This window comes from Podarcis tiliguerta (genome assembly GCF_965153285.1).
Source record: "Podarcis tiliguerta genome assembly, chromosome: 6".
NCBI classification, from domain to species: Eukaryota; Metazoa; Chordata; class Lepidosauria; order Squamata; family Lacertidae; genus Podarcis; species Podarcis tiliguerta.
Genome location: NC_139539.1, coordinates 46,689,246 through 46,703,241, shown reverse-complemented (window position 1 = coordinate 46,703,241; position 13,996 = coordinate 46,689,246). Strand labels below are relative to the sequence as shown.

General features: G+C 49.4%; 1 protein-coding gene across 4 annotated transcripts in view; it reads right to left on the bottom strand.

The window, feature by feature from the left end:
* The window catches only part of CELSR2 (cadherin EGF LAG seven-pass G-type receptor 2), a 109,753-nt gene that overhangs the window by 26,942 nt on the left and 68,815 nt on the right, over positions 1 to 13,996 (bottom strand). For all 4 annotated transcript variants that reach the window (XM_083445604.1, XM_083445606.1, XM_083445605.1 and 1 more), the window contains exons 6-10: positions 4,391 to 4,548; positions 3,283 to 3,446; positions 2,867 to 2,992; positions 480 to 646; positions 128 to 313 (exon numbers count right to left, since the gene is read on the bottom strand). In XM_083445604.1, the coding sequence (XP_083301730.1) occupies positions 128 to 313; positions 480 to 646; positions 2,867 to 2,992; positions 3,283 to 3,446; positions 4,391 to 4,548 (801 nt within the window). The remainder of the gene's footprint in view (positions 1 to 127; positions 314 to 479; positions 647 to 2,866; positions 2,993 to 3,282; positions 3,447 to 4,390; positions 4,549 to 13,996) is intronic.

Below are 13,996 nucleotides of genomic sequence, written 5' to 3'. Positions count from 1 at the left end.
GCAGAGCTTATGGGAAAGCGAGTCCAGTGTTATAGAAGAGCCTGGGAGAGAAGTCACAAAGCCGGCAGCTGTTGTCGAGAAAGAACGGAGCGCACTTCTGAGGGTGAAGTCAACTCACTCCCCATACCTGATGCAAGCCGTAGTCAAAGGCCATTGTGGCTAAGCACTGGGCTTCTGGGTTGTCCCTGCTGCTGCGCAACTCCAGTTGCATGTGATGCCAGTCCCCATCGTTCACCTTCACCTGGTGCAGCCGCAGGGCGGAGACCCGGCTGTTGGCACGGTACACAGTCATCAGCACGTTCCCGTCGCTCAGCTGGGAAAGAGGTAAGAAGCGGGTGAGCTGGCATTCTCACTATTGAGAGCAGTGGAGCAAAGAACCCGCATCCCCTCCAACCTCTCTACTTCTTGCTTGTAGGTGAAGGCGGTCTTCTCCAGGCCACCGATCCACAGGGTGCTCCTGCCCTGGCGTGGAGACTTACCCACAAGGTGATGGTAGAATGCTGCCCGGCTGCCGCATGCAGGAGGATGCCGTTGCTCTGCCGAGTACGGAACATGAGTCCAATGTGCCAGGGAAGGGTGATGACCAAGGCCAAGTTGTTCCAGATGACCATGCTGTTGCCCAGGAAGCGCTGGGGGTTTGCCATTTCTGCATGGTGGGAGACACAAGTCAGCAAAAGCAGGCATTGCTATACAGCAGAGCAGTCGCCGGAATATGGGTCCTGCATGCATGTAAGCCACAGATTTCCAGTCACACCCTACAACAAGGCTGCCAGCACAAGTCTGAAAGGCTGTATGCGCCTCCTGAGGCATACTTGTGCAACTCTGGAACTCCCAGCTCCACTTTTGCTTAAAAAAAACAGTAATAAAAGAAGGTTCTAGCCTTCAGGGTTACAGAAAGGCTTGGAAATATGGCAGGCTGATACATACAACCTTCTTTTCTTTTTATGCAACTCAGAACAATCATTGCAGGGTGAACTTTCCTCTTGATGCAGACATATTATTACGGCCTTTTGAAATCATTCTCATGGAGTAAGACAGCAAGTTATAAGATCCTATTACTTTTCTCTCCGGGGCACAACGGAGTACTAAATGTGCATTTATGCTGTTGCTCCCCTCCTGGGCCTAGAATAATGTTCTGGTGACAATTCAGAAGCAGAGGAGAAATTCCGGGGGGGGGGGGGACAATGTGGAGGAGAAACTCTGCATTGGCACCAAACACAGAGTGCTTTTTTCCTTCCAAGGAGGTAGCCATAGGAGTAAACAATGTCTACACAGCTTAAGCAGTGCATCATCTGACTGGCATGTCAAATGCATGTCAAATGAGTGCATCTGAGGCAGGGATGAAACTTATGGGTACAGCAGAAGGCCTTTGTTAATCCTCTCTCTCTCTCTCTGTGTGTGTGTGTGTGTGTGTGTAAATGAGAGGGAATGAGAGAAAAGGTGATATGCTCAACCCTTAGTGAATGCTGGAAGCAGTGGAAGCGGTCACTAGACTGCCACAAGTGTAAGGACAAACATACTAGAGGTGTATTAATCCATCTCTTGACCCTTCCTGTTTGGAACACTGTGGGATAAACAGTATAGGAAGGGGAGGAGATGAGGGGGAATGCTAGCAGGTGGGGTCTGAACCCCCCCCCCATCTTATTGCCAGGCATTCTATGGGTTTGGGACAGGCAAAGGCAAACTAGGCCCTCCAGATGTTTTGGGACTACAACTCCCATCATCCCTGACCATTGGTCCTGCTAGCTAGGGATGATGGGAGTTGTAGTCCCAAAACATCTGGAGGGCCGAGTTTGCCTATGCCTGGTTTGCCTCCATCCCTAAAGCAGGACCTGTCCCAGGCATGGGGAACCTGTGGCCCTGCAGAGGCTATTGGACTTCTGCTCCCTTCACCCCTGACCATTGGCCTGGATGGCTGGCTGGAACTGTCGGGAGGTGAAGCTCTACAATATCTGACAGGTGAAGTGCTTCTCAACCTGTGGGTCCCCAGATGTTGTTGGACTACAACTCCCATCATTCCTGAGCTCTGGCCTTGCTAGGTAGGGGTGATGGGAGTTGTAGTTCAACAACATCTGGGGAACCACAGGTTGAGAAAGGCTGAGTTAGAGGTTCCCCATCACTGGCCTAGACACCACCCCCTTGATCTTTGCCTGCTTATACTGAAGGACTATACACCACCTTCGGCACAATGGCATTTGAGGCAACTGTGTCCTACGCAGCTGAGTAAACAGCTCCTGTTTACTTACACTCCCAGGCCTTAACAGGAGCGTGTGAGCTACCTCTCACTCTGACACCCAGAAGTTATTATCACTACAACCCAGCATCCAACATTTTCTGGACTACTGTTGGATTATGTTGACAGCGGCAGCAAAATCTTCTGAAGCTCATTAACTTAAATGGGCGTTATGTCCTCCCTGCTACCCCAGCCCCACACACAGGGATTGAGACTGGACAGAGATAGTCTGTTAACATTCCACCCCTTATCCTCAGAAGAAAAAGGCAGCAAAAAGCCCCAACATCCTTGCTGCCCAACTATATGCAACATGAATCATGTGGTTTACTCTTGAGCGCAGCCCAGTTGGAGTGGTTCAGAAACTTCCCCCCATGCAAATTACAGGCACTGGAGATGGGGATGGCTCTGGATTGGGACCACCACTGAGGAGAATGAGAAGCCCCCTGCCCGCCCCACCCCTACACTGGGGTCCCAATCTGGATCATGGCCAGCCCCACTCACTATTTCTGCAAGGGGAAATTGTGCGCTCAAAATACGTGATCAATTATATATGTAATTTGGCCTTCCATCTCCCAGGGACCATTCAAACTGCCCTATCAGAGCTACCATGTTCCCATAGCCTCCCTTCTTTACCTTGCTTGCAGTCCTTGCCTCCAAAACCCAGGGGACATTCGCAGCTGAAGGTGTTCCACTGGTTGACACACGTGCCGCCGTTGTGGCAAGTGTTGCTGTCACAAACGTTCTTCTTGGCTGAACAGCCTAGAGGAGAAATGTGAGACGGCATTAGAAAGGATAAAGGCAGCAGAAGATGCTCCAGGGGTTAGGAATGGAGTGTCAAGGCAGGCAAGAGAGGAGGCAACTGATGAGAGTAATCAGGGACAGGACTGAAGCCCTTTTACAAAGACCCATCACTACACCACAACACACAGGCGCGCGCACAATGGCACACCCAGCAATATTTTTAAAACAGTCAGTACTGTGCTTTTCTTGCCAGTTTTGCATCCCTTGTATCAATTGGATCCATCCACTAGATATAACATAAGCCATACCTGGCACCGTCCCATTGTTGGCAATGAAGTCAGCCATGTCCACCTCTCGGTTATCAATCAGGAAGTCCCGAATACAGCCTACAAAGTGCCGGTTCCGTACTGGGAAGCTCTCGGGCAGGTCAGGAACGCCACCTAACAACAGTGGACCTGTCAAATCCAGGGACCTGGGAAGCCAAGACAGGAGTAACTCAGGAGGTCAAGCTCAACAGAGGGAATGGCAGATTAAAATACATCTTCTGACCCAATCATGGCTGGCATCATTGAGGTCTTTCAGGTCAAGCGATTGACATCATCAGAGCTATAGGTACCTGGATATGCCAGGAGCTTTGAAGAGTCCCACAATGGGGTAGCAAAGCTTTTAGCCTAGACTTGTCTCTGTGTAAAGTTGTAGTAGCAGAAGGCAGCTGGTGAAAACTGGGAACTCGAACAGTCGTACCTGGGAACTCGAACACCTTGCAAGTTGAACGTTTTGGCTCCCAAACACCGCAAACCCAGAAGTGAATGCTCTGGTTTGTGAACGTTCTTTGGAACCGGAACATCCAATGCAGGTTCCGTGGGACCTTCCTGCAGCCAATCGGAAACCACGCCTTGGTTTCTAAACATTTTGGAAGTCGAATGGACTTCTGGAATGGATTCCGTTTGACTTCCAAGGTACGACTGTACAGCAATTCTTTGACCCTGGAGATCAGAGTGGTGAATCTTTTTCGCTCCAGGACCAGAATCCTTCTCAAGATCAGCCTCTAGGGCCAAATGTATAAGCTGGGCCGGACCACTGATCCGTCAATATCACATGGCTGACTAGCCTTCGCTAGTCTCCCCACCCTTCACTTCTAGTCCCCAATCTTCAATCTCCACTCCATCAGCTGAAAGGTCATTAAGTGCAGAGGTCAAACTTCCCCAATTGCTCTACTGAGACCTCCAACTGCAGGATGAAGGTGGATTGTGAAAGCTAGAACAGGTGAACGCTATCCCACAGGGCATGATCCTAATAGGAATTTCCCCAGTGAGCAATAAGCACAGTGGAGCCAGCCTGGCTCTAGCTATGTCTGCTCGTTCTTCATTTCTCCAGGCTCATTAGTTGTGTTTATAGCGCACATAAAATTCTTACTTCTTGGTGCCTGACTGTGTCCCTTGAGCTGAGCAAGAATAGTTTCCCAGCATGGAACCAAACTTCAAGGCCACGGAAGTGTCACAGTCATCCACTGTCACCACAGCTACCTTCTGGTCAGAGGGCCCCTGAGGAACTCCAGACATCCCCACGATGGGCTGTGAAGAAAAAGCAGAATCCTGATGCAGCCAAGTAATGGCCATGGCAGCACAATCAAAGGGCAAGCCAGGAAGAGCAAGATATTGTCTAGACACATGTTGTGGGACTGTAACTCCCATCATCTATTGGCTGTGCTGGCTGGGGCTGATGGGAACTGGACTCCAACAACACCTGGAGGGCCACAGGTTCCCCATCTCTAGTCTAAGAGATGCCAGAGCAGGTAAAAGCTCTCTCCCAGTATCTCTTGAACTAAACGTAGGAGGAGAGGAAGCTGCCTTAGACCAAGGCAGGCCAATGGAAAAGCAGCCATGTGGGCAGCAGTTCTGGAAGGATCTTCAAGGAGCTGAATGTCTGGGGCAGACACTTGCAAAGCCCTCCACGCATCTGGGATGCTGCGTGCTCAGCAAGCGAGTGGAATTCTTCCCCTTGCAGTTTCACCTCATGTTTATGTGTGAAGGAGTGATTCTAACATAGCATATTATAATCATTGTTTCACATGTAAACATGCCGTAAAACTTCACAGGGCAAAATTCCACCCTATTATCACCCGGCATTTAACAGTTGTAGGGAGAGAACCGGGGGCCAGAATTTGCTCTAGATTAATGAATCGACCATAAAAGACGGTTCTCTGTGTGTATGCTCCCCTGAGGAGAGCTGAACAATCTGATCTATAGGTACAGATCCAGGACACAAATACAGTGTCCCATATTGATCTAGCAGCAGACAATGCCCAGCTGCTTCCAATAAGTATCTCTCAGCAGCAAGGAGGATGAAAAGGCTCACTGTAAAAAAAGGGAGACCTGAGATTCTTGTGATGCCTAATTCTGCCACAGAACACACAGAAACACACACAGATCCCTGTTTTAAAAAGCACCATGTAATCACAACACAAAGGAGAGGAATTATCTTGCAAAAGACTACAGAGGTGTGATGGACCTTTGATCTTAGGCAGTGCCTCTATCTGTACCAGTGCATTTTAAATGCAACACTTTCTTTTCTTGTATATTGTTCTTACTGTTCCCAAGCAGTTTGCATATATGTAATGTTTGTGCGTGCGTGCTTGCGTGCGCACACACACAAACACACATTTAGTGCACACCTACTTCACTCTCCCATGTGAACGAGGTCACTTGATGTTTTAATCTTTTTGACTTATGCCAAATGCATAGGCAACCAAAGTCAGGTTCCTTTTTAAAAAAATCAATTTATTGACCTACTGAATAGTTTGACCATAGTTCACACTTTCATAATTTCCCAGCCCCACTGAAGAGATTAAGGAAATAAATACAGCAGAAAATATACACCACATCATATAAGTTATAGTAAGGCAGGAGTTGGGGAACATGAGCCCCAATGGACGTTGTTGGACTCCCACTCCTGTTAGTCCTTAGTCAGCCTAGCCAATGATCAGGGATGAAGGGAGTTGTAGTCCAGCAGCATCTGGAGGGCCACAGGTTCCCCAACCATTGCAGGAAAGAGTCCCCAAAGCAATGAACAGCATTAGATTTTACAGATTTCCACAGAGCTGCCAATGTGCAGAGCGCGTTGTACAGATGACACGCTCATTCGTATTGACTTAACGTATTTTGCTAAGTGAGGAACAAAGTGCAAATATCTGTCAATAGCTTCTCCCCTTTTATACAGAAAAATTGAGCAAGGGGAAAACTGGAGGAGAATCTACCATAAATTTTGGAAAGTCGTTTGTCTGATGGCTACGAGTTTTGACACTTCTTAAGATATTGTAAACAACTTTTGCATGATGGTCCCCGAATATCAAGGAGCAGGTTTCTGTCTATGTTTGGGATACAACGGGACACCATTTTGAAGCAAGGTAGTGGTAGACTGAACCTTTCAAAACTGCACTGGTTTTAACCGCAGAGTTCAAAACGGCATTGATTTCTTCATTTCATAGAAATGCCAAGCCATATCACGAAAGAGACTGCTAGTGTGAAATAAGCAAGCATGTGCAAAATCAGGCAAGAAAGCAATCAAAGCTTAACAGGGGTCTCTCTTGGGGGGTGGGAACTGGTGAAGAGTGTGCACAATCAGATGAAAAAATATGTTCCACTGGAGATTATATCTGTGTGCAGGTGCCTATTAAAGGATAATCCCAAAATTAACCCCACATTTGGCCACATGTTGTTCCCTTTTGTGATTTTCCTACTGCTGTTTCTTTTCCATTTCATCAGGCACAAAAGGTATATGAGTGCTTATTTAAATACGCACGTCTATGTTCCACTGGCTTTTCACTGGTGGCAGTGGTTGGAATATTTATATTTGTGGGGAGCTTTTTGAAATAATGTGATTATATACCTCTGTGAATTTTGTGAAACTCTCTAAGAAGATAACTGCATGTCACTTTAGCCAGCAAGTGACAGAGAGTGTGAGCTTCTGTCCTGGACCTCTTTTGTGTTTGCCCACTGGGCTGGCGTTCAGCCTAAGCCCCCCAACCCCACGCCTGGCGGGAGAAAATCACAGGTCATTGGTGACTCTCTCTTTTGGCGTGCGGGGCTGGACCGTAGAATCTCGAGAGCGATTCAAAGGCTGTGGCAAGGAAACATGACAGCTCCAAACAAAAGGAAATGCAGCTGGGGGAGAAGGAGGGGAGGGTGTGGCCATGGCAACAGGTCACAGCACAGCACCAAGGGACTGGCAGGCAGCCCAAGCCTTCCCTCAGCTTTTGTGCCACTCCTTTCTCAGAACATGTAAAACAAATGGGGGGGGGGGGAGAGAGAAAACAGCTCAAAACACAGCCCTTGCCTCAGCACCAGGATCAGCCAGGAAAGTTCCCCAGAGCTGGAATACTTTTCATGTTACTGCACGGAACTTGGTACAGGGTGAGTGGCGAGGGTGGCCTGAGAAAGGATTAAGGTCTCTCTTTTGCACAAAAACTGCATGCACCATGCAAAATACTGTGGTACCTCAGTTTTTGAGTGTCCGGGAAGCTGGACAATTTGGAAGCCGAATGCTGAAAACCCAGAAGTAATTGCTTTTGTTTTCCAACACACCTCGGAAGTCGAAAGGCTTCTGAAGTGCGTTTTTCTTTTTCTTTTTTCCATCAATTTTGCAGCCAGCCCATTGATCCTCAGTTATTTACAAGCCTGGAATAAGTTTCTGCCAGAAATGGCCTGAAATCTAAGGACTTACAAGCCGTGGAAATGAACTTCCCCCTTCTAGCCAGACAGCCAGTTTCGTAGCAGAGTGACATGTCCTCAGGTAAACTCACCACCAAAGAAGTCACAAGACACACCCTTTTTCTTTTTTCTTTGAAGCCAAGCAGGACAGAGAAATGCTGCTCTTAGGATCCCTCCAAAACTATTCTTCTTTTTATTGAGCATTCATTTTATTGAGCATTCATCGTTATTTGTTCCCATAATATAACCAGGGAAGTTATATGCAATCAAGCCTTCAATACCTCTTGAGTATTCAAAAGTTTTTGGGGTGTCATACTGCTTCACTCACAATAGGGGCATGCCCCATAAAATCCTGTAAATTTTCATTGCTATAGTGCAACAGAGCCCTTCCGGTTGGCAATAATGCGGCAACATTGCAGAAGCAATGTAGAATGACTTATGAAGTGTGGACGATCCAATATAAACCACCCACTAATGCACTGTTATTGCATCAATGACATGTTACAGAGTATACCCACACCCACAAAACAAGCCCACGGAAACACCAGTCTGGAAGAAGCCTGAGCGCAGCTCAGACCCCAAGAAAATTCAACAACACAAAGTTAACGGCGAAGATCCAGGATTGCAGAAGGGCAGTTTTGCCCTTGTTTGTGTGAACCACGACTGCACAAAGCTCATGTTGGGTTGGGTGAAACAGGACAAACTTCAAGATGAATCAATGGGCATAGCGTGGGACTTTAGCCAGGGATAAAAACTGGCTTCAAATATCAGTTCATCTCCCCTACTCCCACTGGGCAGCTAAGGGCCAAATGAAATGTGACTTTAAATGTGCTTTTTGCATTGTCTTATGCATTTTGCATAAGGTGACGATGTGGAGCTTAACCCTTCCCCACATGCTTAGATCCTGATTAATGCTCTCCATCTTTGGGAAGAGCTAAGTGGAGTTTTCCACCTAATGCAAAATAACAGCACTGGAAGAGCTGGCGATTTTCATCAGGATCAAGGCAGGAGTGGGGGGAGAAAGAGCTAAACTCTCCCTCCCTGCCTGCAACAGTCCTAATCCTATTCAAGTCCTACTGCTGTGGTTATTTGCATTTTAAAGCACCATGCCCATTAAATGCATTTAAGTCACATTTAATTTAGAGAAATGCTCCTGTTCACCAGGGCCATCCTTCGCTGTGCCCTCGGTCCAGGCTGCTGCAGCAACTCCTTCCAGTGCCTAAACAGATCCCACACTGCACAGGCTCCTAGCCACAGCCCTGCTCAGGGAGACTCCACACCCCATCTCAAAGCACATGCCTGTCATGGAACTCTGTACTCTCAGGTTAGCATCAATGAGGGAGAATGAACCTTTGGGTTGAGAAATTCACAGCTGAGCGGACATTTGGACCTGGATTTCCCCATTTCAAGCCCAATATTACTAGCCGCTGTGTTGGCCAGCACTTCTGACCACAGTGCAGCCAATGGGCTTGGCTGCCTCTGCCCTTCTGTTTCTCACTCCAACAATGCAGCCCCAGCTTGAATAATCCCCTTGCCAGTTCCTGGTGAATCTCATGGCATTATGTATTGAAGTTCTCACCCTGGCCAAAAGGAGTATCGTGTATGTAGTTTTCACTCAGGTCCACATCAGTTACTTTAGGTGGGAAACCCTGGGTTGTTGTTGCTACAATGTTGACAGCCGGCTGCCTATAAAAGCAGGCCAGCTGAGCTGTTTGCTGTTCAGTTCTGTCCAGCTTACAAATAAAGAGCTGCTTTGGAGAAATCGCTGCGTCGTCTGCTATGTCTACCCACTATTCTACACATGGCTATCCTGCTTTTGAAGGGCAGGATGTGAATCGTTCTGCTTCCGCTCACCACCCCCAACCCCACCGTGTCTTTCCACCACAGCGGCCTCTGCAACTTTTACCTGCCATGTACATGTGCTCAATTCCATCCAACTGGCTGCATGGAATGAGATGTGCTAGAACACCTGGAAATTCCCCAAGTGGGAACAAGGGAACTGAGCTGGCCTCAGGCAAACCATGTGCTCCCCTACCATCATTTAATGGGGACAGTTGGAGGAAGCAGCACGCTGCTCTTCCTCCATGAAGAAGCAGCCCATTTGTGGAAAGAAAGACCTCACTTCCCAGGCATCCCAGCTCCTGCAGTTCAGCGGAGGAGGCAAGGCACCCTCAGGGGCTAGGCAGGCCCTCACATGCCTCGCCAGGGATTCACATTGGTTTTTATGTGCTGCGCTCATTTCTCCAATATGAACAACAGAGAGGGAATGAAACCCAGAGACTGCTTGCCTTACCTAGAACCTAAAGGGGCATAAACAGCAGTGGAGCATCTGGGGATGGGCAGTGCAGGGAGGAACCCAGGGAGGTGCCCAGCCACTGCTTCAAGGGCACACTCAGGCCCTTGTGTGCCACAGCCCAGCGGAGGAGAGGCGCAGCAACACTGCCTCCGCCTGTCCTCCTCTCCATCCCTGCCTGACCTAGGAGTGGATGGGCTGTAGCTCGCATGCCGGAACCATATTGTAAAGCGCCCTGTGATCCTCAGAGGCAAGGTGGTCTACAATTTAAATAAATAAATAGGCCCATTAGCTTCAATGGGTGTATTTGGAGTAAAACTTAGCTAGTCTTAATTACCAGGATAGCCTCTGTTCGGCAGGGAAAGAAAGTCTGTGGGAATAATGAACTCAGGTGAGGGCTAGTGTGGGTGCAACTTGGAGGAACACAGTGCTGTGTGTGGCATGGTGGTGCCACATCTTCCTTCTTGCCCTGGAGTTCCAGCTCAGGATTCTGCCCTCCAGGCCACCAAACCGGCCACAGCATTTCAGCTCACTTTCCTCCCATTCTGTTGCGTTTAACTTATTCTTCCTTGGCACTCTATGCACGTGCAAGCTATGTGAGAGGCCTGATGCCCACATTTGTCCCTTGGTTGCTTGTGGGGCGCCTACCCCATTGAAAGCAGCAGGATGAAGAGCTCTGGGGTCAGGAGCTGTCTATGTGCAGCACTGGCTGGAGGCACCGGGAATCTGGCCCCCCGCCACGTGAGACAGCAGGAGGTGAATTGTCTGCTGGCACAGAGGCAGAGTGCCTGGGTGAAGCTGCTGCAGGCAATCCAGCTCATCGGTACTGACGCCAGTCTCCAGGAACATTCCCAGGAGTGGGAGGGCCAACACCCTGTCCCACCTAAAGGGCTGTCAAGCGGGAGCAAGCAGCTGGACTCCCCTGGACTCCTGCAGGGGGCTCTAGCCCGGCTGCTCAGGGATGCACACCCCCAGCACAGGGCTCTCTCTCTCTCTCTCCCACTCATTAACTCCCTCTAATTAGTGGGGGGAAGGAATTGGCAACTTGAAGGAACAGGAGACTAATTGTGCAGCCTCACATTTATCATCTGTCTAACACAGGGGTGGGGAACCTTTTGGGCCCAGCGGGCCAGATCCTTATCTGTCCTCACCCCACGGTGAGTGATTGGCAGATGGGTCGTCCTGCCCACCTGTCAAAGTCTCCAGCGCAGTGCTTTCCAAGCCCTGGGTGCCAAGTGCTTGGGAACTGTAGCTCATGGGAACTGTAGTGTGGGGGGCTTTGCCAGTCCTGTGCTCTGCAAAGCATTGAGGACAAGGCTGGTAAAGCTGATTTCTGCAGGGATTGGCTGCACAACAGGGTTCTCGATAGGCAACTCAACCGTGTCACCATTCCAGCAGGCCTGAACTCACCATCCCTCAGCAGCTGGGAAGTGACTTCAAACTGGCTTTCTGAGGAAATCAGCTGCATAATCAAGTTCCTCACAAGCCAACCCAGCTGCATCTCTACATGCTCTACATTTTGTCACAAGGTTGTCAGGCGTGGGGCCAGTGGGTGTGGTAAGTAGAAGCACCTGAGCCAGGCCAAATTTGGCTTTCATTCCTGTGGTTCCCCACCTCTGAGTGTAACACAGTGCTGGTGCTAAATGTGTTAAGCTCTAGTTATCTGATTCCCTTGTGTGTACATCCAGTTCCTGTGCAGCACAGCCTTGTGTGGTCATTACTGCGTACCTCAAAGAAGGACACTAGTACAGTACCCAAAATTTTAATCATGTGGTAGCCAGATGACCCACTGATTGGCCTGACAGAGTTCTCAGGGAAGGATTGGAAGACTGGGGCCCTGTTTGAGTCCCAGAAAGGTGGGGCCTCAGTTCGCCATCTATGTACAACTTTGGTTAAGTTTCTCTGCCCAGGAGACAATGATAAACCCAGCAGTACTGCACATTGGTGCCTATGAAGTGATTCCTTATATCAAGTGGGGCTGCTGGTGGTCTAGGCTAGCTGTTCAGAGGACTGACTGTGGATCCAGGCCGGGGGGCTCTTTGTCAGGCTAAGCTCCTTCAGAGTTTGGGAGGAAGAAAATGGAACGGGAAACCAAATGAGCCATAATCCCCCCCCCCCCCGGGAACGGAAGACTAGGCAAGCACACAAGGGCACAGCAACTGGGCACGGCAGGGAAGGGCTTCTCGTGAGAGGCTGCATGGCAATTTCTGGCCACTGCCTTGTTCCCCACCTCCAAATCGGTGAGACAGCAACTCCTGACCCCTGCGCCGTTCCAGTCCCCTGGGCTGCCCCAAGCTTATTAACTGAAGCAAGCAGCTGCTTTGCGACAATTGCGCCAGCTGCTCACGTCCTCCTGCCCCCTGTCAGCAGCCTCCTCATTAGAGACTAGCTTTTGGGGACTTCATCATGCTGGGACCACCAACCCTCCGTCCTCCTCCTCACCCCACACAAAAGTCCCTGCGCTGAGGGCACTATGAATGCTAATGGCGGGGATCTTCTCGAGCCCAAAGGAGCCAGGAATTGGTGGCAGCAACCCCGTTACCAAAAGCTCCTGCTGGTCTTTGAATATTTCATGGCCCCAGAAGCCACCCTCACCCTATAAAGCAGGGAAGGTCTCTTACTGCAGGGAACAACAGAAATTGCCCATCTCTCTAGACATGGGGTGCCAGTGGGGAAAGCTGGCAGGAATCCTCTACAGGCTGTCATGGGCTGGTGCTGACAATGTCACCATCTGCCCTGTTGTTCAGGACAAATTGAATCCATTGCTAAGTCACATCATCAGTCGGGGCTGGTAGGGCAGATGGCAAGGAGGCCAACGGTAGGGGGAGCCAGAGGCAGCTAATTCTGGTTTTATCCGCTGCTGAGTTTTAAAAGAGCAATAGTGTGATTAAGGAGGAGGAAGGGGACAGGCAGTGCCACACTCTGGACTGGCTGTGAGATATAAAGCAGGCTGGCGGAAGCCAGAATTAGGTTACTATTGAAGCGCCCTACTTGACGTAATGGACCAGCCTCCACTGCATGTCACTTCTCCCTATAAAAGGTAAAGGTACCCCTGCCCGTACGGGCCAGTCTTGACAGACTCTAGGGTTGTGCGCCCATCTCACTCAAGAGGCCGGGGGCCAGCGCTGTCCGAAGACACTTCCGGGTCACGTGGCCAGCATGACATCGCTGCTCTGGCGAGCCAGAGCCACACATGGAAACGCCGTTTACCTTCCCGCTAGTAAGCGGTCCCTATTTATCTACTTGCACCCAGGGGTGCTTTCGAACTGCTAGGTTGGCAGGCGCTGGGACCGAACAGCGGGAGCGCACCCCGCCGCGGGGATTCGAACCGCTGACCTTTCGATCGGCAAGCCCTAGGCGCTGAGGCTTTAACCCACAGCGCCACCCGCGTCCCATACTTCTCCCTATACAATATTACAAAAATACAGACCCAGCTGTCTGTCCCTTCAGTGAAAACCTGTTTTAGCTCCATTAAACATTTTTCCAGCATTTCCCAGCCTCTTGGGCTGCCTGCACTTTCTGATCTGGAAAAGCCCTGAAGGATATCACTTCTTCCCCTGAGCTGGGGAGGCTAACCACCAAGAGCCTGAGATTGGCATATTTGCTTGTTTTGTTTTTAAGGGAAGTTCTTCCAGTTAGCTTTTAAAAACATTTCCATGCCAATTTCTTTAAACTTGAAAAAGATGAACAGCTGTCATCAACAGGCAGCTTCCCCGTGTTTCTGTGGCTGCTAGAAAGTCCAGCTGAGGATATTATGGGGGTTTCAGGAAGCATAGGTACCCAAGAAGGCTGCAGAGGGCAGCCCATCAAAGAGATGATTTGTAGAATGAAAAAAAAAGGACACTCACACACATCCACGGGCCACCTTGAAAACAAGAAGTGTAAAAAAAATCAACCCTGCATATTTTGCTGATATTTTCCCTCCCCTGTGATACTTTTCAAATGCAACTTATTTTCTGATTCATTGCTGAAAAACAGTAAAAAGAAGCAGAATACATTTTTGGCACAACACTAGGAATC